This window comes from Papilio machaon, chromosome 5 (assembly GCF_912999745.1).
Source record: "Papilio machaon chromosome 5, ilPapMach1.1, whole genome shotgun sequence".
NCBI lineage: Eukaryota > Metazoa > Arthropoda > Insecta > Lepidoptera > Papilionidae > Papilio > Papilio machaon.
The window spans coordinates 3,311,424-3,335,654 of record NC_059990.1 but is presented as its reverse complement, the minus strand read 5'-3'; the positions used below and the strand labels follow the sequence as shown (position 1 = coordinate 3,335,654).

At 35.5% G+C, this 24,231-nt stretch overlaps 5 protein-coding genes across 6 annotated transcripts in view; 2 read left to right on the top strand and 3 right to left on the bottom strand.

The window, feature by feature from the left end:
• Positions 1-3,161: 3,161 nt before the first annotated feature.
• LOC106708574 (SUN domain-containing protein 3) lies at positions 3,162-4,946 on the bottom strand. The gene is made up of 4 exons (XM_014500111.2): positions 4,761-4,946; positions 4,218-4,373; positions 3,676-3,962; positions 3,162-3,456 (listed from the first exon to the last, which is right to left on the bottom strand). Exons 1-4 carry the CDS (start codon positions 4,944-4,946, stop codon positions 3,162-3,164), a joined length of 924 nt encoding a protein of 307 aa, XP_014355597.2.
• Positions 4,947-5,452: 506 nt separating this feature from the next.
• Positions 5,453-8,331, bottom strand: LOC106708711 (eukaryotic translation initiation factor 3 subunit M). The gene is made up of 7 exons (XM_014500256.2): positions 8,147-8,331; positions 7,874-8,053; positions 7,536-7,630; positions 6,987-7,202; positions 6,321-6,586; positions 5,892-6,035; positions 5,453-5,690 (listed from the first exon to the last, which is right to left on the bottom strand). Exons 1-7 carry the CDS (start codon positions 8,189-8,191, stop codon positions 5,476-5,478), a joined length of 1,161 nt encoding a protein of 386 aa, XP_014355742.2. The 5' UTR covers positions 8,192-8,331; the 3' UTR covers positions 5,453-5,475.
• A 226-nt stretch (positions 8,332-8,557) lies between these two features.
• Positions 8,558-10,959, top strand: LOC106708720 (elongator complex protein 4). The gene is made up of 7 exons (XM_014500267.2): positions 8,558-8,824; positions 8,946-8,981; positions 9,093-9,208; positions 9,348-9,597; positions 10,121-10,389; positions 10,475-10,709; positions 10,838-10,959. The coding sequence occupies exons 1-7, from the start codon at positions 8,713-8,715 to the stop codon at positions 10,933-10,935; spliced, it is 1,116 nt and encodes a 371-aa protein (XP_014355753.2). The 5' UTR covers positions 8,558-8,712; the 3' UTR covers positions 10,936-10,959.
• Positions 10,960-11,047: 88 nt separating this feature from the next.
• LOC106708719 (CD82 antigen) lies at positions 11,048-13,425 on the top strand. The gene is made up of 5 exons (XM_014500265.2): positions 11,048-11,321; positions 11,488-11,706; positions 12,034-12,216; positions 12,333-12,530; positions 13,034-13,425. The coding sequence occupies exons 1-5, from the start codon at positions 11,259-11,261 to the stop codon at positions 13,355-13,357; spliced, it is 987 nt and encodes a 328-aa protein (XP_014355751.2). The 5' UTR covers positions 11,048-11,258; the 3' UTR covers positions 13,358-13,425.
• A 2,106-nt stretch (positions 13,426-15,531) lies between these two features.
• The window catches only part of LOC106708901 (neurogenic protein mastermind), a 34,482-nt gene continuing 25,782 nt past the window's right edge, over positions 15,532-24,231 (bottom strand). For both annotated transcript variants that reach the window (XM_014500502.2, XM_014500503.2), the window contains exons 4-9: positions 20,741-20,867; positions 18,009-18,128; positions 17,251-17,514; positions 16,839-16,974; positions 16,464-16,539; positions 15,532-15,991 (exon numbers count right to left, since the gene is read on the bottom strand). In XM_014500502.2, the coding sequence (XP_014355988.2) occupies positions 15,620-15,991; positions 16,464-16,539; positions 16,839-16,974; positions 17,251-17,514; positions 18,009-18,128; positions 20,741-20,867 (1,095 nt within the window). In that variant the 3' untranslated portion in view covers positions 15,532-15,619. The remainder of the gene's footprint in view (positions 15,992-16,463; positions 16,540-16,838; positions 16,975-17,250; positions 17,515-18,008; positions 18,129-20,740; positions 20,868-24,231) is intronic.

The following is a 24,231-nucleotide window of genomic DNA, read 5'->3' as shown; positions in this document are numbered from 1 at the left end:
AGCAAAGTCAGCGATGCGGACACAAGAGTGTCGTCTGATGTAAAGGACAAAGATTTCTATACAATACGTTCCTGCCACTATTTAAAATCAATCCTTGCACGACACCCACGCAAATAACAGAATTTTGGTATGGTCCAAGTCAAGAAGAATTTTTCGTTCTGTCTATTTTTTGGCATGAACCATAAATAACATGCAAACTTTGAAATAATCATTTATTTATACATCCACTACAACAACTTAACTCACACCCTTAACCCAGAAGGGTAGGCAAAACACGGACATCCATATGGCGGTGTCCTGACACACCTCTTGCTACTTTTACATTCACATACTTTTACATACGCATATATTTATTAATAACCCTTAAGTTATAAATTTATCTACATTAAATTTAGGTTAAATAAAGGTAAGAAACTAAAAACGAAATATTGAACCCCGCCTTTATCTTCTTACGGCTAGCAATCTTTACGATCCCAATATGATACACGCTCATAGTTTAACACACATCTCTTAATTATTTTACGTTCCTATTTAAATTTTTTCTTTTTTTTAATGTCGAAACAACATTGATAATAATCTTGTTCTAGGCGTTTTACCATATAGTATACCGATAGTATATCTAAAAAGTTCAATTTTATTTTTCGTTAACAAAACTGTTCAACGCACATAACTTGTGCCTATAGCTACAGAAGTTTAAAGAATGTAAGCCATAGCGGCACATTGGAGCATAAAACTATCCGTAATCCTTTCTAGTTCAAGCCTTTGACGAGCGATAAGGTAGAAACATTTTATAACATTGTTAAATATTTTGGCGGCTAAACCTTTATGTTATCTCACCTAGCCCCTATTGGCGATACGCGTGGCTTCCTAATAATGCTGCAAACCGTACGCCTGTGGTTTTAAACCTTATCGACTGAGAATTTTGAAATTTCAAAATATGTAGATAATAATTTTATTATTATAATATTTTCTGCACTAATCAGTATTGTTTTCTGTGGTGATTTTCTATCGTATGGTAATCTGACTATTCACTTTTACTGAGTTGTAAGTTACGCGCAATTTTGTCAACTGTGTCATGAGTTTTTCTTTAAGATTGAAGTATTATTACAATTCTTTTAATTAAAACTGCTATTTGACACCGTTTCGATACTTTTCCTCCTTTAACTAAAGTCTTTTCCTGTCATTGGCCACAGCAAGTTTTGATTACTGTAAGTATAAAGGTGGCCATTGAGAGCCACGAATGCCGCTCATTAATACACGTCAGTTGGAGACTGCGAGAGACATCCCAACTAAGATCACATCATTAATATTAAGTAGTACACGTAGGCGGTGCTACGAAAAGGATAAATTTCATGGAGAGATGCTTTCACCCTTTCTAACTCCTACCTATTTGTCAGTGGGCATAGAAATCACCGAAGAAAAGGTCCTCGATATCTCTCCATGACGTTGCCAAAGTCCATTAGTATTGTCCAGAGACATAATGTGCGTATATCATATCATGTAGGTTAATGACGTAAATTTCTCGCTTGTCTCGTGCAATATAATACTGTCTTATACTACATGTTAACTTAATTTGACATCTTTATAAAAACCGTTATTAAGATTTATTAAAGAGCTAATCAGTGACTTAACTTTTTTAATAACTTAATTTTTGAACAAACACATAAGGCAACATTATTCAAACTTGGCGAACTATGCGATTCTTATTTCGGAATTTATTCTACCATTATTTATTATTAACAGATATGCGGATAGGAATGCAATTACAAACAATACAAAGATACCTCGGTGACACAATTATTTGTGGCCCACACTTGGAATTCTAATATGTAACGAAAAATTATTTATCTTTGCTTCTGTATGTGAAAGAATGAGTACTCATTTTAGAGGTAACTTTTACTTCGTGAATAAGAATATCATATATACAAATCTGAAAAGTAGAGACGAATTGGTTATCACAGTTTTATCAAAACTCTTTTACTTACAACATTACAGAAAGAAATGAAGGACACAAGAAAACTATTATTTCTTCTAACTGTCCGGTTTAAGTGCTATTTGAAGTTTTTCACTTTATACAATGTTTTAACTCGAAATTGGAAAAGGCTTACAAGTAATCAGATTAATTTTTGCGCTATCTTCTGCAATTGAAAAAAATATGAACCAACAATAGATTACAAAAGTCATTGTTGACCCTTTTGGAAGAGTATTATTTATATTGCGATTTATTACCCTTTCACGTGTCTCTGAAGTCTTCGATACAAAGTTGGGTTCGGCCGTGCCAACCCATTAGTGCGCGCGCGGCGGGGGCTCATGATCACTCGGTTCATGTTAATTTATGTGCTTTGTCGTATTGTCCACTCACAATGGACGCATTTTATGGCCTACTGCCGGACACCCAGATTAACATCGACGTATGATTTTAGCTTTCTCTAGTTTTGTGCAAAACACAATGGCCGGTCTAACCGGCCACCTGGCTATAATGGTTTGGAAAAAATCTAGGTAGCTACCGTCCACATCGTTTTGTGCAAAGAAATCTACGCTTGCACCTGCATTGAAGCTATTAAAAATACTATTAATTATATGAAAACATTGATTGACAGAAATTGCAACATTTCCAAAGGCTAGCAGTGGAGTGAAGCAGATCGATGAGAATTGCAGAAAAAAAAATAGCAATTTAAATAATTATACTTTATTTCAAATTACAATTAAATATGTTTAAGAAATTACTTAAAATATTAAATTTATTGCACCTTATGATATAAATGGTGGTGATTGAGTGAGATACCATAATTTGGTCATGAATTAAAATCTCTAAAGACAAATTGTTTCAAGTATGATTATTATAGATTTTGTATAATAAAAAGTAATGTCAACATAGAAATGTGGTTAAAATATCTCAATACAAAATATCATCCATAATTACAATTTTAAAGACGTAGATACAAGTTTCATAAAAATAAAAAACAATTATAAATTAAAAGTACAAACAAGAATTAACAAACTCATGTACAGATATGTATTTAAATTTGTTACAGACTGTGATGGAAGTAATGTAAGAAAAGAAAGTTAAGTACAAATCTACAGTTCCATAGTTATTGTGCTGATATAAATCGACTATACTAGGCTTAATAGTACGTATAACAAATCTTTCAAACATTTATTTAATGCAAATTCATCGTTTCTTCATCATTAATTGTCTTCTGAGGCGCTTGCCCCGGCGCCAGTTCCCCGTGTATCCTGACTCGGTATAGGCAGGTGTATAGCGAGTGTCCCCAGTTGGAAAACACTTTGAGCCTCACGACGAGGTAGGCCGCCGACGCCGGGTGCTGCACCTCAAAGTACTGTATAGGCTTACCGTCCTTGTCGTACTCGAAACTGCCAAAGTCGTGCGGATGTGGGTCGCCACGGTGGGACAAACCTTCTAGCTGGAATAGACGCGGCGCTGATGATATTTCTCTGTAAGGAAATTTTCGTTTTTATATTTTAAAAAAAGTTGTTGTTCTTGGCCTTTTTTTTAAAATTTTATTGTATTGTAAACGATTTGATGAATTAATAAAAATGTAACAAAAATATTACTTAATTTCCAACTTTCAAAAACCTATACGAATATAATAAATTCAATACATTGAACTCGAGAAAGTATCAAAAAAACGTAATTAAAATGTATAAACTTACTTTGTTGGCGAGATATGCGGGGGTATGTGTTCAATGCTCATCCCAGTGACGTGGACTGAGCCCACGAGTCGTATAGTGACCTCGCCCCGGGAGCCACGGAAGGCCCAGCACTCGCCGGGCAACGTGCCGGGGCGCAAGATTGCAGAGGCGCCGGGGCACTCGCGGCAAAGCACCGAGCTCACCACGTGCAGCGCCCACCCCACTGATGACTCGTAGATTACGTACTCCTGCGTCTCTCCAGTGTCAAGTATACGAGCGCCAGCCGACTCTAGGGCATAATCTGCTATCTACCAAAATAATCTATATATTTATTATTGGATATTTAGGGAAATGTCGTAGAAAACTCTTAGGTCTAAGCGTTATTCGAGTCCTAAATGTTATAAAAGAAACTAATAATTTTGAACAGGGTTAAACCAAATCTTGTACACGTCTAAATATAAACAGAAATTGCTCATGTATTTATATTTATTTATGATATTTTTTGTTATAGTTCCAAATATTGTAGAGATTGCAACTTAAAAAACGTATTTATTTTATTACACCTGTCGGTCGTAGTCGCCCATGTCCATCAATTGCCGCGCGTGCCGACGCGTGGGTTCCAGGGCGTCCTTTACGCGGCCAGACGCTGCAGTCATCGCCGGCAACGCTGATGACATCCTCTCTAACTCGTTCCGAATGCGTTCGTGTTCACGGTTCATCTTCAAATAATAATAATACACTATTGATAGCGAATGGGACATGAGGGAACGCTTTCATTAGCAATTGGCAAAGGAAGGAAAACTAAGATGTCACCATTGCATTAATTCTCTGCGCACTTAAGGCTGTAACTCCGAAATCATGCGGCACTAGTGACAAGTAGCCTATGCATAACGTGGTATCGAAACAACATCTTTAAGATATCCGTCTTTTTATTCGAATTAATATTTAAGAAACTTAAACACCCTGAGTGTTTACACACGATAATACCTGATCGTAAACTTCGCATCGCAGAAATCACGCCGTGTAAACCTGTCTTTACCCTGCTGAAAAGCTTAAAATTGATTTAAAATAAAAGTTAGCTTTAAAGAATGGGAATAGAACACAACCTCAGATAGACCCTGTGTGAGTTGCATGACCATGTATTTGATGTCTCCGAAGTCGCCCTCGATGGTGTCCTGCGAGCCCCACAGGTACGAGTATACGTGCAGACCCAGCAGAAGCGTCAGAGCCACGCACACAAACGAACGGAAGATGTTTCGAATACCACAGCCCTCCTCTTCATCGTAATCCATCAGACCGATGAAATAAACCACTAAAATAATCTTAAAACGTTTACCCAATTGATATAAATCTTATAAAGTATAATTGTTAAAATTCTTGAAGTGTATTCAAGTTTACAAACAAACATCTGTCATTATTGTTTTTACTTCTTAAGTCATGTTTTTATTTTTTCTTATACAGCTTTTATCACTGACCATTTCTGATATTAGAAGATGGCAAAAGAGTGGCAGCAGAATCGCAGAGATCATCGACGCCTATGGAGAACCACAACATTAGAGAAACTGCAGCTGCGTTGCCAGCTTTTCAGATAGAGAAATGTTCGCTTTTTGAAAGACACTAAGTCGTACGGGTTTGAAAATACCGCTGTGAACAGACCATACCACAATGTAGTCGTGCCTGGCAGGACCACTATAGATATACATTATCATATTTGTAGAGGTAAATAGGTATTATAATTTTCAAAGTGAATTGCAACCACGTGGAATAGGTAGAATAAATAAAACAACTAATAGTTATGTAAAAACTTTATTGTCTGAAATTTTATGCTTTCTGTTGCTGTGCGGTGTACTCCAACTGTGCGGCGGCGACGGACTTCATGGATTCGTGTGCTTGATGTACATTAGCGCGCCAGGCGAGCAGCACACTGCGCAGTTGCTGCCACTGCGCAGGTCCAAACGTACGGTGCATTGTGCTAGTCACGCGCACTGTACGCGCAGCCTGGTCCATGCGCGCGCGCACCAACTTTGTCTTCAGCACTACAAATATTAAAAATAGTACAGAACAGGATTCAAAATCTTTAAAATGCATCAACTTAGTATCCTTTCTCAGATTTATAAAATAGTTTGAATCATGCTATCTATGCAATTCATTTCTTGGTGGTAGTTGTAACATCATATAAATTATTTAACTCTCTCTTTATTTTCATAAAACAGTAGAAAAAAAGTGAAAAACATTACCTTCAATGATAAAAGCTTCAACATTCTTCTCATCAATCTGAAGTTCAGTTATCATCTCATCAAAGGTTATTTCGGGATTGCTCTCCGCCATCTGCATAAATGACAATATTCTCATCTTCTTCACATTCTGTTCATGGTTAAGCCCTTGAAATTAAACATTAATGTTTTATTTATCATTTCAGAAAACATTCTTCTACCAATGTCATGTTTAAATATTTAAAAATCCTTTAATTATTTTTAATTATTAAAATCTTTAGTAATAGAATTCTAATTTAAATTCGAGATAGGTGAGGAGATTTTTAAAAATTACTATATTGTAATCCTAAAACAAAGTTTGAACTGAGTTCTTTTAAACCTAAAATAGCACTAGTTACTTCTAAAATAAACTTTTAAAATAATTTAAATCTATAACATCATAATTAAGCATACCTTGAGACTGTACAAACTCTTTGTGATTTTGATAAAATGTTAAATAACTTGAAAGTTTCTCCGATACAAATATTGTGAGTAAATCATATATCAGCTCTCCTTCCAAAAACCTAACAGGTTTCAATGACAGCAATGGGTCCAATAGGAATGTGTTTGGATCAGCAAGTGCAGTGACTATGCACTTGATAGCATCTTCTCTGGCATATGATGCATTCTCATCTGTGTATGTGCCAAGTAACTCTATCATGACCTTTGAAGCTAATTCACTGTAAAAATCGTAAAATAATCATTATATTAAGAAGCTCATGGATATACTGAAGTTAACAAAGAGGTTGAAAAACCAAGTAATTTATCATTTAAATATGTAAATACTAGTTGTCGCCCGTGAATCCATCTTTAAAAAACTTAATTTGAAGCCTATGTGTTATTTCCAGACTATGTTCTACATCCATGCCAAATTTCATGGAGATCCATACATCCATCTAAACATTTGCATTTTTCATATTAGTAAGATGATTGAAAATGAGAAATATCAAAAGCTGATGTTTAAATAACTCATAAAAACTTTGACCATCTTAAGTTTGTTTCAACATTAATACAAACAAAAAAAGAGTAATAAATGGTACACAATGAATACACAAAAATTGTATTCTTTGAAAACCATACCTGTTATGATCTTTTAACACTTGATGCAGTAATCTGTATAACTTTTGCATCTGTTCATTAGAGGGTGGGCAGCTAGAGAATTCTTTCTTTAGATGCTCCACACCTGAGAACACATCCTTGACAGCGCCAACACGTGCAGCAAGCTCAATCACATGGTAATACACATGGTATCTTAATGGGGAATTGGCCTCTAAGTTATTATACAACCTCCATAGACTGAAAAGATAGTGTAATTTTTTTTAAACAATTGTTGAGTTAGAAGTTACGAATGTAAACATTATACTTGATTTAAAATGTTTACTTGTTTTCGCTTCTTATCATATAGCATTTTATAAGGCATTATATTTTGCCCGCAACTTCATCTGCATGGAATTTAAAAAAAACTTGACAAGTAACTTATATGTTAGTCCAGACTATTTTCTATATCTTCATCAACCAACTTCATCAAGATCTATTAAACAGTTATGGAGATATCTTCTAACAAACAGCCATTCACATTTATAATATTAAGATGTATATAAAATATACTTTTGTTTTTTAATTACTTACGACTGTAAAGCTATCAATCCAACTTTGGGACCTGGTGATTTACCAAGCCTTTGACTGAATGCCACAATAAGATTTTCACCCCTTTCCAATGGTATCTGAAATATAGAATTATACCTATAGTGGTTTTAATTTTTTTTAAACTTTCTTTTCTCTTATTTCAGTAATTTGTTAAATTATTGCTATCCCAAATTTAATTAAAAAAAACTTCCGTTATCTACACAATATCTATGTTTTTGGTGTGCAGTGAAATTAAAAAAAATTACATGTTTATTGAATCAATCGTAATTCTTCATTAATGATAAGAAGTTCATGAAAAAGGACATATTTTGTATACTTACGGAAACCATTATAGAAACAATACTGTTTAGGATGGCTTCGATTTCATTTTCGTTAGTTTCTTTCAAGCAAACATCACACACACCAACTATTTTATGTAAATCATCTTCTATTCCCTTTGGAGACTTTTCCTCGGATATTTCTGCACCAAGACTTTTAAAATACTTTCTGAGTTCTTGTGCCTGTAAGTATTATTTAATTACAACGTTTTTAATGGTTTTCCCAATTCGAAACGACAAAGTAAATGATTTTTAGGTTATTTTAGCATGGCTTACTTGGTCTTCGAGCGATATGTCCATAAAAATGGCTGGACCCTGCATATTGCAAACAATGGCTTTTTTAATAATTTTGTTTAAATTAAAAGCGAGTTGGTTTTATTACAGCCAAAAATAATAAATTAAGACTTGGCCAGCTAAGCAAGCGGATTAAAAAGACTAACACAGTGACATTGGCATGTGGCATGAAAGTGCATAATCCACAGAGTAATATAATAAAAGTTTTTCTTATCTGTCCTGCTGTTAAATACAAATTTTAAACTATAGCAACAATTTTTTTTAAGATGAATTTACAATGACAACTGTCACTTCATTGACATTTACCAAAAATTAAAAGCCTTTCATGTTTATGTTAATTTATATTCATAACTCGTATTTAATTAATGAGCCTGAAGCTGGTGTCATGATATTCATATCATCAGCATCTTCTGTTTTACAGTTATGAAATAAAATGTCATTCTTCTAATATTTACTTAATGTTTTTATAACCTAACAAACATTGAGCTCGAATTATTCCATATGTCCATACATTAATTTGCATTACATATTATTTCTAAATTATAATAATGTCTAGTTTTCACAAGAAATTGGATTCACAATACAGTATCAGAGGAACTAAACTAAAAAATAATTTACCTTTTATATCTTCTGGTATTCCATCGTTGGATCACATAATTGGTAAGTTTATTTTATGAAGAAACTAAACATTCATCAATACTGAATTGTATGAGACTAAGTAAATTCATGTTTGATGTACTTAAAAGAATGAATGCTTAGATTATTTATTTTTGTTTTGTAGGTGGTGGTTTACCTTCAGGAGCAATTTTTGCTGTTGGTAAGATTTCATTTATTGGTTGTTATTTTTTTATTTGTGTATATGATTAATTTTGTTTCATTATTCAAGTGTAGACATATTGCACAGATTTCATAATTATTTGTATTTTAGAGGAAGATGTTTTGGGCAGTTACAGCAGAGTTCTAACAAAGTACTACCTAGCTGAAGGTGTTACTTCGGAACATGCATTGTTTATTGCTTCTGCGGATGAAGATCCTAAAATAATTGTATGTTTCAGTGTTGACATTTTTTACTATTTTTTTATAAAATTCATGGCTCAAAAAAGAAGTTTAATTTTTTTATTGTTATAATACTGTTTAACCCATCTTTAAAATATAAATATTATGTGTTTGTAATGATTCACAGGTGAATGAATTGCCACAGCCATGTGTAGATTTACCAAAAGAAGTAGCCCCAAAGGAAGGCAATATTGAGATGAAAATAGCATGGAGATACGAGGGACTGGGCCAAGTGGAATCTTCCTTTGGTAGCAATTCCTCATTTGGACATAATTTTGACTTAAGCAAACATATGGATAAAGAAACTCTACAAAATAGAAATATCACTTATTGTTTTTTAAATGAAGATGAATATGGAAACAAAGATGAAGTAAAAGGTAACAACAAATTAATTGGCTGGTCAACCATCTGTGATTGAAAACTGTTTTGTCAACTGATAGCTTCATTTACTGTGGGAGAACAAAATCTCTGTATAAAACACTAGCTGTAGCCCGCGACTCCGTCCGCGCGCAGTTAAAAAATGGGGCGGGGGGTATGAAAAATAGATGTTGGCCGATTCTCAGACCTACTGAATATGCTCACAAAATTTAATGAGAATTGGTCAAGCCGTTTCGGAGGAGTACGGGAACGAAAACTGTGACACAAGAATTTTATATATTAGATATTTTCATCCCTGTCATTATCTTTGACTAAACAGAGACAACAATATGTTTTAAATAGAGTTTTTCGTCTCAGAAACCTATAGTTAATGCTTAACCAGTCTCTACACTAGTTATAAGAATATTTACTCAATCAACATTTACAGGTTGAGTGACTAAATCCAAAACTTTTCAGTACTCTACAATACTAAAGTCCATTTTATGTATACTAGGGGTAATAAATGAAAAATAATACTTTCAGGCTTCAAGAATTACATGTTTTTTAAACTGTTAACTAATATCAAAGAGCTTGTATCAAAAGAAGAGTTCCAAACAAGTAGTAAAAACAAAAATATTTTACGTATAAACATACAGTCACTTGGCTCACCAATCTGGTTGGCTGCTGATTGTGATGGAGAAGTAAACAATGATTATGGACAAGATTTAATTAAATTTTTATATACTCTTAGAGTAATTCTAAGAGATACATTGGCAGTTGCATATATAACTATTCCGTCACATTTATTTGATGTAAGAAGCTTGTAACATTTTTTTTTTTTCAAAATCCTTTATTTTCCTTTCAACATTTAGAAAATTATAATTTTATCTGTTTCAGGATGAACATTTAATGCCCAGACTTCTATATTCCATAGATAATGCAGTCAGGATAGAGTCATTTGCTGGCTCTAGTCGGGAAACAAACCCTGTGTACAGTGACTACCATGGCTTGTTCCATGTCACTAAGTTGTCAGCTATATACTCACTTGTGCCTTATGTACCTCCCAGTCTGGATCTAGCATTTAAATTGCGTAGGAAAAAATTCGTTATTGAAAAATTACATTTACCACCAGGTAAGAAATATAAAAAAATGTATAAAATTTAATTATAATAAATTTATCACAATAATTATTGTAAAATAGGTTGAAATCATAAGCTTTTTTGCTACGAGGTTTAATATACAGTCTTTGCTTTATTTCAGAGCTGCAAGAGTCCAGTGAAAGAGAACAAGATGACATCACAGCAGTGCCTAAAGCAGTCAGCTGTGGAGGATTTAAGAAAAAGGATATAGATTTTTAAATATTTTTTTATAAATAAAAAAATATTTTTAACAACTACCCTTTTTTATTTTAGTAATCACTTTCATCTTATAAACTGAACAACGGACATGTTTAACATACGTATGTGGAAATGAAAATAACTCGTGCATTAATTTCAAACAAACCTGCCTTAATTATTAGTCACCCCAGCTGCTCAACGACGCGTATCTCCTTAAAACCGACAAAACTATTCATCGCACATACCACGCGGACTCACTACTACGTTAGCTTGCATTTCGGTGTTTACTGCATCCATATAAACAATATTTACAACGTTATTTGTACCAAGTATAAAAAATACAAATGAAGATTAAAAAGATCGCAAGTGCTAAAGTGCTTTTTGGATGTTTTAACACTTTGTTTCTTGTAAGATATCAATTTTATCGACACTAGAGTCCTTACAATTTCAAATTAGAAAAAGGCGCAGTTGACGCCAAAAATATTGCTTTTATAAGACAAAAATAAATTCTTATTACGTTTTCTAAGAAAACGGTGTTTGCGTTATTAAAAATGAAGTGTTTTTTATTTAAAGGTATGTGGTTTTGCGCAAGTGATATGTGGATTCCTGCTACTATGCGACTCCCAAAGGATCCTATTATCAAGACTTCTAGCGATGCCTGAAGAAAGTCTTCCCGAACCGCCTTTTCACTATATCGCATTGGCTTTGCTAGCCAGCGGCCTCACTATATGCTTTATTGCTACGTTCGGCATCTGGGCTACATATATGCCTGGATATATACTACTGACTATTGTAAGTTCTTTTTTATAATCTGTTATGTTAACATGGGATATTTATATTTGGCTTAATAATTTTTTTTCGGCTTAATTTCTTTAATAAAATTGTAAAGTACAGTGCAAATTTTATAAATATTCAGGGATCAAAATAATTTTTTTTTCTGTATTCCGAAAATAATACAATTTGCTTGGGTCAAACTTACGTCCCGATTTACTTAATTACTTTCTATTAATATTTTTTATTAATTGATTAAATTCATAGAGACTTAGCGACGTCTCACTGTCTTCAAATATAAACTATGCATTACATGCTCTACCACAATAAAAATATGTGTTATTTCAGTATTTTTTGGTAGTACTATCTCTCTTACTATGCGAGTGCGCGTGCGGTGTGGCAGCAGCGGTTTGGCCGCGCTGCGTGGGCCTGCAGAGCGCGCGGGGCGGCGCCGTACCCGCACTGCAGGCCTACTACGCGCTCCCAGACTATGAGGATTTCACCGCAGCTGTTGATCTCGCGCAGACTCAAGTAAGATCCTATGATTTAAAAAATAAAGTAGAACAAAAATATAGTATGATAGTCATGTAATTTAATAAGAATATAATTTCAGTATGAGTGTTTATGATTGTCTATTATTATTGTAGTTAAAGTGCTGCGGCATGAGCGACGCGCGTAACTACGACATGTCGGTGTGGCAGCTGCGGCGGCTGGGCCCGCGCGGCCTGTCGGTGCCTCTATCTTGCTGTGTGCAGCGCGCGCCCGCCTCTTACCTCAGCCCCGCGCCGCTCAACCAGTCACGCTGTCAAGATATACAACCCAACCCCACATATAGACACGCTCCGGTATGACACTGCACGTGCACGATAACGTGATACTTGCGTCATAACGTTTAACAGCGGTAGATCCCGCAACAATATTTGTTGGGTGCACGAATAGGCCGAGTCGACCTGTGCAATACCACGACCACACAGAAGACAGGCGTGAAGTGGAAGCAATTCCGCGTACAGTCTGATGAGTGTGGTGTCGAGGCCCAATTCTAGTCCTCTTTCTCTTCCAATCCTTTTCTAATTAGGAAAAGATGGGAAGGTTAAGTGCATTTGGCGGAAGAGGGGACGCACAAGAAGGGGAAACATACTCTTTCTGTGCGTCCCCTTCTGCATTGATTAAAGGTAGGCAACGCATCAGCATTTGCGGTTGTCTGTGGGCAACAGTGGCCTCGCTGTTTCGGCTCCAAAACTTAAGATGAATCTGAGAGTCTTACCTATACTTACTAAATTTGATGTCAATGCTTAAAAATATTAGTTTTTCTTAGTATCATTAATAAAAGTTTAAATAATTATTTCAGGGTTGCTTGAGCAAACTCGAAGACTGGTATCAAGAGCAGTACATGGTTTTCATGCTCGGATTATTTGTGATGGCCGTCTTCAAACTCGGTCTTCTATTGACAACCGTATTCTCGTGTATCCGCTTACGAAAACGCAGGAGATACATACGGTCTTATATCATGAAGTCAACAGATAATAAAACAAATGAAAATATCTACGAACGCAAAATGGCGGGAAACCACGACTCACCGATAACTACGAAATATATTCAACCGAATAATTACTACAGCCCGAGGTTACGGAACCCGAACATTTTCCACGGACGACCCAATGAAGTTGTATGAGAATTAGCCGTGGAGATAAATGCATTAGAAATGAAGTTGGAAAAATTCTCTAATTTCTTATATAAACATCAAGCAGATTCTATTATGTGGTAGAATATATAATAATAGAATCTTTTAAAAATTTTCTCATCAACTGTAAGCATTTAAACGATGGTGTCATCAGTATATTTGATACTTTAATCTGCGATGAAGATTTGGTTAATAAAATCTTCCGTTAACCAAAGAATCGTATTTCTTGCCAATATTTATAAGATAAAATAATATTATTATGTGATACAAGATAGCACCACAATAATAATGTAAGTTATTATCTCCACGGAATTTTCGAAATTAAAAATAAAATATATTTAAAACATTAGGTTTAAATTAAAATAAATCATCAAATACTTTTTTTTTAATATATCTAGTTCTAAATGTAGAAATAAAAGAAGTATGAATACTCAATATGCAATATTATTTTCAAAAGAACATTCAAAAATTGGTCCTAAAGTTAAAACAGTGTTAACAATAGCTCTGGAATGTTTTCTATAATTCACAATTGGTTTACATCTGTAACAGAGAGCTATCATATTGCAGGTGTCTCCATACAAGGATATACTACTGGGAAATTTCATTTAAATCTTACGCTACCCAATTATAAATACATTTATGTACTCATAAATTAATTTGTCATAATAAATTGTTATATAAAAAAATGTTTGTTTAATAAACAGAAATTCAAATAAAAACCAAAATCCAGAATATTCCAGAATCCCGCAAACCCCATCCTAAATGATACATGAGATCCTTAACTATAACAATAATCTATCTATTTATAATAATTGATACTATATTAATATTAGCTATTGACCATTGAGACCGACATCACAGTAAAATCTACTAATTACATCTTAGGTTCAGGAATGATCTTAAAATAAACTTAAACTTAGTAAGTCGATACAATTTATATTTCGCAATATGAATAGAAAGTAGATTGGGCCATTCTCGAGGCGGATAGACAAAACTCACTGCTTAACCTAAAACGCCTCAATACAAGAGTACACATCATTTTTGGCGGGAACATGCTATCAAAATGTATACTAAAACGTCACGCAATAATTTTTTTTTATCATAGATTAAATATTCAAGCTTAATTTTTTGCATCATTAAAAATTAATATATGTGTAGTTTCTTTTAATTTAATTTAGTTTTTTTTTTTTAATTTAACGTTTTATTTAAAAGCAAATTCAAAGATAACGCTATAAAACTTTTTACAATTATGTTACAATATTGCGTGTTTTTTTTTTATAACTAATGATAGCATTACATATTGTTATTTAGTTTTAAGTCCAGCTTTTATCGTTCCCGCCTTTAACAATGTAGGTCCCAAAATGAAATCTAAATGTGCAGTATTACAGTATCTCATATATCATTCATTCATTCACTACTTCGGCTCTTTATTTCAATATGTATTGCAAATCATTCACTTCCTATAAAAACATATATTGTAGCAAATTAAATAAAAATTGATGTAATGTCTTTTGTGCTATTAAGATCGCTATATGAAATAATTTCAAAATAAATACATTGTATATATTTGTATAAACTAATCTGCAACTAAAAAGAAAATCTATTAGAATGTTAACATTAAGCGAAAGTAATCTGTGACTACCATTTATAAGTTGATTATAAACAAACATCTTAAAGTTAAAATATTTACAAACATATTAACAATCATAAATCTTATAAATACTATGAAATGGATATATTACAATAAATAGTCTATAAAACAATGTCCGAAAGTGTCATGTCTTCGGAGCTAATTCAATACTTCATAAAATTCTGATGTTAAATTCCTGTCTGAAATAACTTTGGTCGTGATTTTGTTTATCATTTGGTCGTGAAATTTTGATTATATCAAATTGTTATACAATAATCAAAATGGAATTTCCTACTTGACTTATTAATTCACTAAACCTTATTTGATTGATGAGATTTCATATTAACTGTATTTTAGATATTTCTACAAACAATACATTTTAATATATCTTAATATCGTTCTTGATTAATGTTTAATAATATACAAGTAAATTTAATTATTGGCAATGTTGAGAATATGACAACAGATGTAAGAATTCTAAAGAAATTTAAGAAAAATAAAATAAATATACATTCTTTCTTTGTATACAAAATCTAAGTCATTGACTATATTTTACTTGTTTAAATGAAATCTCATACTAAATCGAACAGGTTATAAAAATATTACAGTAAAATGTAAAGAATCTACAAGATATCGTTAAGGAAGGAGTTATCTAGTGAGTTCAATAGTTCTTGAGCGGTGAGGTTGCTGGTGTCTGAGGAAGGCATGTTGTCGAGGAAGTCAAAGTTGAAGTCTGCAGGTCCGGAGTAGGAAGACGTGTGGAGCGAGGGGAAGGCGTGACTCGAGTTATTGTTCTGACTAATTGGAGCGTTCTGAGCCATCATGGAGTTCTGCATGGGGTTGGTCTGAGCGTGCATGGAGCCGGTCTGGCCCTGCATGGGGTTGTTTTGCATAGGGTTGCTCTGCATGGGGTTGGTCTGGTGCGAGCCCATACCGCCCATACCCGCTTGCTGCATAGACATACTCTGCGACTGGCTCATGTGAATGTTCGGCATCTGGGAATTGTGTTATTCATTATAATTAAATAAATGGGGAAAAACACTTTTGTTCACATAGATGTCAGAATTATCAAGAGTGGAAGTGGCACTAAATATACCACAGATACACAAAAAATAAACTTTATTTTATATGAAAAGTTCTCTGTGGACTGCAGTCATAGCAACGACTTCCATCAAATTTCATACAAAGAAAACAAGAGTGATTTTTTAAAATATGTAATATGCATAAATTATTTATAACAAAAAATAAAAAAGAACATTTTTAAATCGCTATAATGACGTACAAAAACTTTGACAGATGACAGCCTACTCTCGACACTAACGCCATCTACTTAGCTTTTTAAGTTTATCTCCCCATTGCGAATAACTGATACGATTATGCTATCTCTAAATGATATTCACCCATGAATTAACAATACAGAAATACTTGTAGTAAATTCTATAACATGCAAATATTTGTGGTACATACCTGACCCTGCACACTCATCATCTGGTTCTGCTGCATGATGAGATGCGACATCGGCGACTGCTGCTGGCTGGATGCCCTGCACAAATATAACAAACTTAGAAACACGACTACAAGATTCAGGTCTTTAGGTTATCTGTCCCACTCTCACTGTTTCAAATTTTATACAAATAAAAAAAACTGATTTACATCAAATTAATTTTACAAAAATAATCGAAAATAAACATAATGAGTTACAGTTAATTAAAAAAGTAAACGTTCAACTGATAATTGTTAGCAGTCATAAATTTTTTGACATGTTAATTTCCAAAATTGATCGGAATCGGATTAGGTGACAATTGAACGGTAAACCGTTACTAAAGTTATAAGGTGTGTTACCTTTGTTGTTGCTGTTGCTGCTGTTGGTGCTGGTGCTGCAGCAGTTGGTGTTGCTGTAGGCGCGCCTGCTGCAGCTGCAGCTGCTGCTGCTGATGCTGTGTCAGTCCGCCCATACCCGTCATGCCGAATCCTCCACCTAAATTATTACATTTAACTATTATTCATTCAAAATCCAATAGATACCTAATGACAACGGTAGCTAAGTTACCGTAACAACAGTTCGGCTGTAACGACGCAGTCATTATTTGAAACGCTCGTGCAAATATTTTTTTTTTTTCATATATTTTACTAAACTGCGTAGACGAACCTCAGACACCGGTATAAAATTGGTATGAAGTCATTAAGGTTGTGTCAGTAAAAGTGTTAAGATAGCATACTATGTGGTAATGTATGAAGTGTGTGTGGTAGATACCTTGGTGGTGGTGCGGGAACTGTTGGCGCGGCTGCTGCTGCATGAGGACGTGGCGCCAGTCGGGCGCGTACTGTCGCGCGTGCGGGGCGAAGGCGCGGGGCGCGGGCGCACGGCGCGGTGCGGGCGCGGGGGCGGCGGCGAAGCGCGCCTTGTACTCGGGCGGCGGCGGCCGCATCTGTTGTTGCTGCGCGCGCAGCATCTGCTGCTGTTGCTGCTGCAGCATCTTGGCTTGCTGCTCACGTGATATGCCGGCCGCTGCTACACCTGATAGTAACATATGTTCTCCTTTGGAAATATTGTTATATTCACAAAAAAAAATTAAATTACATAAATATAAAATGTTTACGTCTATTGCTCACAAATATTCAGAGATGGATTAAAAAATATTTCGAGACATTTTGATATTGATTTCTGACTAAATGTATAGCTTATATCATTATTACGTATGTTAATTCATATTTCAATAATTTACATAATATACAGAAAACGCGCACAACGTTTTAATATTATTTAATACGTTTATATCATCCTCGATGAACATGTAACTTAAGCATTGTTCCTAGTTATAATGGTTAATGATAGCTATGTTTCGATTGCAAGTTCACTTCAAATGAGTACAAAATATTAAATAAAAAACATCTAAAGCAAAATTACTTATAACCTATGGTAACTTCGTCACTTATGGATGATTTATTTTTAACCGCTATTGAGGCACATTCCTTCCAATAGCCTGAGCTACAATTTGCGTTTGTGTTTACCTAGAGGCGGTTGCTGCGGCCCGGCGGGCTGCTGCTGTGTCCCGGTTGGGCGGCCGCGCATCGCCTGCGAGAAGTTGAGGCTCTGCGACTGCGACATTGAATACGTATCGCAACCGCTACCTGTAAATACATAACAATTATATTATACATATTTTCGGAGCTTATCTATCGCTAAGTTGTTCGCTCTACTCCCTGAGAAATTGCGAATGTCTCATTGAAGCAGATCAAGGCCATCTACCATAATTTAACTTTTATTATAATCCTACTTTGCTAATTCCAAAGTGACTGTGATATCGAATAAATTTAATGTACTGGTTTACATACATACATCGTGGATAAACCTGTCTCGCAAGCTTCGTGCCTTATCGAAACGATCGGAAATGATTTCTCTAATAAAACCGTTTAAAAGGCCTAACGATTTCATTTTTACACTTATTTTAGCTTTTTATCATACTCATTCTAGTCCGAATCCAATATTTAATTTCAAAATAAATTAAAAACGTATATATAACATTTCAACATTTGTTAACGGTTGTGAGGATTACATAGAGTCCTAGTCTATTACTCTAGATATAAGGTGTGCGTGTTAAAACCTTGCTAGGAATCGACCTAATTTAGCATCATGACAGTCCGGCAAATCTAGGTCGACCATTCCATCCTTGATCTATTCGTTATGCGTCACAATAACGACTAAAATTTTGTAATAGCAAATATGATTATGTCTCATACAATCTAGCTTGCTTAGCTCAAACTTTGCTATAATTTGTTACAGAATGTCTTACGGTATCTTATCTAATAATACTTTCGTTGTTATATTCATTCATATTTTATTATAGTTGCAAAATATTGAAATTAATGTCATCTTAGTTAATACTATCGCTAAAAAGTAGTATGTAGACATCACTTCGTTGCTTTAATAATTAGGGGTTTTTTTTTTTTTTTTTTTTTTATATTTAAAAAGTTAGCGCTTGACCACGATCTCACCCGATGAGGTGAAGATGTGGTCTAAAGATGGTACGCGCTAGCTTTGTAGATGCCTATTCACTCTACTCTTGAAGGCCCCCACATCGTACTTGGACGGAAAAACTGACGCCGGCAACTTATTCCAATCCTTAGCAGTACGCACAAGGAACGATGATTCAAACTTTTTCGTTCGAACGCGCGGCACGTCTACTGCATAAGGATGGATTCCAGCCGTATGTCTGAACGTCCGATGGTAGAAAGGTGCTGGTGGAATTATGTCGTGTAATTCCTGCGCACACTCCCCAAAATGCAGCCTGTAAAATACCGAGAGACTAGCCACTCTACGCCTGTGTTCAAGACTGATTAAATTTAGGTCTTGGTCACCGAACAACTTTTTGGCGCGCCTCTCCACCGAATCTAGTGCCGCGAGTTGGTACTTTGCTGCGCCTGCCCAGATATGACAGCAGTACTCCACACATGGCCGGATCTGTGCTTTGTACAGGGTCAAAAGCTGTCCCGGTGTAAAGTACCGCCGTACCTTTGAAAGGACTCCAAGTTTCCTTGCAGCTACCTTCGCCTTAGACTCTATGAACTGTCCGAAGTTAAGATTCGACGAAATTTCGACGCCCAGTAACTGCAGACAGTTGGTGAATTCGAGGGACACATTCTGGAAAGTGGGAGCTAGGGTGAACTCGCTCTTTTTGGTGGTGAATACACACGCTTGTGTTTTGGCGGCGTTGAATCGCACAAGATTGGCCTGTCCCCAAGATGAGACTGCCTCGAGTGTGCGATTAGTACGCTCTACCATGGCCTCACGTTCAGACTGTACTTGATCTCGACTGGTCCGACCTACCGGTAGATATCTCTCTATAACTGTGCTGTCATCTGCAATACCCAAAGATACCGGGTGTAATTGCTTGTATACCATTATTTTTACAAAGAATAAGACATTTTCTACTTTATTCTGAACGTGTAACAAAACAAGCATATTCAAAAAACGTACAAGATAGCTTTAATAATCGTACTTTGGTTAGCCGACACACTAAATAGTACTGTCCGGCGCCACTCCACACATATGCACAGAACCTATACGACGCAAAGTCACCTAGCATAATTATTGCCGAACCTTAAATAACTCCACGTTTACTCGTAAACCGGCTCCTACAAGGCAATGGACCCGAGCAATGCCACATTTGTTTCTGGACGGAGCAGCTAGCAGCCAAGATTGCAACAATAAAGACTTCAATGTACGCATGTCATCCCTGAAGCGCGCGACTTGACGCATTCTCTCAGATCGTCAACCTCACACTGCGCGTCTCCGACCGCAAGTTGGCTACCCTAACCTGAGCCCCGGCCGCACTGTGCAGCACTACGAAATAAAGATCATTCCTACTGCGAAATTGTACACTTATGCTGGAAACTAGCAGCGCGCATACTTCTCAGTACATTATAGTACGTTATGAAAAATAAACTTTGCGCGACTGTTTATCGAATCGTACGAACAGGGTTTGCTTTTCGGACTAATGCGATGCTGTATGATTCAATTTATTACATGAAATACGAAATTATAGCAAGTATCTGAACCCTTATTGCCATACTACTAAAATCTCATCTATATTGTATTTCATAGGAAACTTTGCCAAATAGTAACTCCAAGATATACTAATGTCTGATTAGTTACAATAACTTAATTTTTAGTTCTCAACTATAGCAAAAGTGAAACTCTATTTGCCGAAAAAATTATGAATAAATACTACAAATTATCTCACCTTGATGATGCTGCGGCGTTGGCGTGCCCTGGTGCTGAAAGTTGGCGTACATGCCTTGCTGCGCGGCCACAGACACGTGCCCGCCTGCGCCCGCGCTATTCACTTGCATGTGCTGCGCCGCCGATACCTGTAAACCCGGAGGAAACAGGTGATTTAAATGTTTGAATTGCTCTACTTAAATGTAACGGAACATATTGGCCATTATCTGAAATGCAAAGTTTAATATTTAATCATAAATCTCAAGTTGCTTACATATTGGGATCTAAAATGTAAGCAATAGTGCCATCAGATATCAGCACTTAAATTAAGCAGTTATACAGCTTGTTTGAAATAACCTAAATATTTGAAGTTATCCATTTTAGCCCCATCATTTTGACTGTATACATAAATGATTTCAAATGTAAAATTTCAGCATTTATAATATAAAAATAATGCCTCAATGTTTTGTAGGTTGTAACCACAGGTGGGCACAGTTAATCGAAAAGTTAACTTCGTTAATCGTTATATCGTTAATTAAAAAATTAACTTCGTTAATCGTTAAAGCGTTAAATTTTCGAAAATTTAACGCAAGTTAAAGTTAATCGTTAACAGTTAACCATACCAAAATTGTACATACTAATTTCACACTTATTGTGGCGACACTTGTTTAAAATAGTAATTTGACTATATATTCTATAACACATTAGTATAAGAGACAAGTATGAATGCATTATAGTATATTTCATTACGAGTGCGGAAAGCCTGTCATTGCAAAGAGTTCCGACAAATGTCTACCCGAGCCGAGGCGCAGCCGAAGGTGAGGGTTGACAGTTGGAATAAGTTGTAATGACAGTTCCGCACGTGTACTAAACAACTATTTTTAATATAGTTGCGAAAAATGAAACAATTTAATAGAATATTAAAAACACAATAAACTCAACTAACTAAAATGTTTAAAATATGGCGCCAACCGTAAAAGAATACAAACAGAGACTTTTTTTGTTTTCTTCACCCATTCTGGGAAGGCAAAGGGAACTATGCCCAAACGGCCAAGTCTTCAGTAGATTATTTTTATCAATATGAAATGAAAATGAAATTTAATGAGATGAAATAAAATGAAACCTAACCTAATTCATTGAATCAAATAATTAAATCTGATATTGTAACAAATTAGGAGCTTCTTTTTAGAAATATTTGCATGAATCATAAAAACTTCAATGATTTTTTTTTGTAAAAACTTCGCGGTTGTTTTTTTCTTTTTAATAGACATTATTTTGACAGTTGGGAAAGAGAACGCACGAGTTTGGCAAAGCTAAAGAAAAAGCACGAGTAAAAAGTGTTTTAATACAGTTGCTCAAAGAGTTGCGTATTGCAGGGACGAAGAGCGTTCGGAATGTGGGCTATTACATACTCGTGCTTTTATATACTCGTAATGAAATATACTATTTCGAACCTTCTTTTGATTTTGTCCTGTTGGTCACGTCTTTCCCGGACGCTCTGATGCATCACACTTGCACGCGAACTTCACATATATCAATTATCAATTCGTTCGTTTATCATTCGAGTCGTCGACAGTCGCCCAACCTAGCTGAACTTACGAGCGTGGCGTGGCGCGTAATTTAAACAAAATGACAGCACGTCTCCAAGTTTCTAATTTAACGATTAACGGACTTTTATTAACGGAAGTTGAGTTTAACGGAAGTTAACAAAAGCGTTAACACTTTTTGAAGTTAACTTAAAAGTTAATCCGTTAAGCAAAATGTTAACTTCGTTAATTAACGATTAACGGATTAACGAGTTAATGCCCAGCTCTGGTTGTAACATAAACGACTACTGTGGAACCGGTTTATTTGAGAGACAAAATGTATTTTAAAAGCTTTATTTTATTTTTCTCACGAGTTAAATGTGTTATTCGTACTTTATATTACTACCTGTGTGCATTTTATATAACGCGCAACAATGTTGAATCTGAACGGAGAATTTACTTTTGACTTCCGGTCGGAGACTGGAGAACTTGTTACATGGCAAGTGTCACCCTAATTAATTTACGATAGCATTTGTCACATGGGAACTGGTCACTTTGTTCTTCCTTGCAAAATGCATCTGAATATTTTACCCATGGATTTAGTTATGAACGTTCTTTTCGATTTACACCAAAAACATATACGAAACTATATAATTTTAATAAATAATCTTTAAATCCTCGTTAGCTGTGACAGTGTACTCGTATTTCGAGACCATATTCCCATCGTGTACTACTGAAATTTGTGTATAAATTTGAAAGTATTGTGCAGGTAAGCGTATGTGATGTTTTTGCGTCGGCAAGTGAACTCTGAGCGTTGACAGCTGCCGACCGGAGACGAGAGCGATGCGATGCCGAGACACAAACCAGTTCCTACCACGAACCTCTCACTCTTAACATTTTGCCACTACATACTAATAAGAATGAATAAAGAGATTTATCTCTATATCATAACGTTTACTGATTTGTTCTAGAATATACCTATAGTTATTGTATTAATAAAGAAGTCGAAAACGATGGAGTATTTAATTAAAACACTGCCTTATACGAGGGGAGGTCCAAAAGTTCGCGGAATGAAAGGGTTGTCAATGAAATATAACAATAAATTTATTTTTCCTTTTCAATATAATCACCCTTAAGTCTAATACATTTATTCGATCTATGAATTAATTTTTCTAAACCATCGAAAAAATATTTTTTGTCTTTGGCCTCAAAATGGGCCGAAATTGCCTCCTTCACTTCATTATCGTCGGAAAATTTCCTTCCCCTTAGCTCTTTTTTTAAATTTGGAAATAAAAATCGCTAGGAGCCAGGTCTGGACTGTAGGGTGGGTGAACAAGTGGTTCGAACCCATGTGTGTGCAGAGCAGCCATGGCAACTCGGCTCTTGTGAACCGGCGCGTTGTCTTGCAAAAGCAACACACCCTTGGCCAATTTTCCTCGACGTTTTTCTTTAATTGACTCCTTTAACTTTTCTAATATGAGTGCGTAGTATTCTCCGGTTATAGTGGTACCTTTTTCTTTATAATCAATGAGTAATATTCCCTTACAATCCCAAAAAACAGTGGCCATCAACTTTCCCGCCGATTCTGACACCTTGAATTTTTTGGGAGGTGGTGTACCCTTTTTGTGCCATTGCATGGACTCCTGTTTGGACTCAGGTTCAAAGTGATGAACCCATGTTTCATCTCCAGTAACAATCCGCTCCAAAATCTGCACGGGCTCGTCTCCACACAACTCCAAAAAGTGCTTAGACGCGTCGACGCGCTGCTGTTTTTGAAGCGGCGTGAGCATTCTCGGCACCCATCTTGCACTGACTTTTGTCATGCCCAGGTGGTCGTGCAGGATACGCAAAATAGTTGTATCTGATACTCCAACAAATGCAGATAATTGTTTCTTCTTCAAACGTGTGTCTTCGAGTACAAGTTTTTCGACTTTTTCGACGATGTCTGATGTGGTGGCGTCAGCTGGCCGCCCAGAGCGAGAGTCGT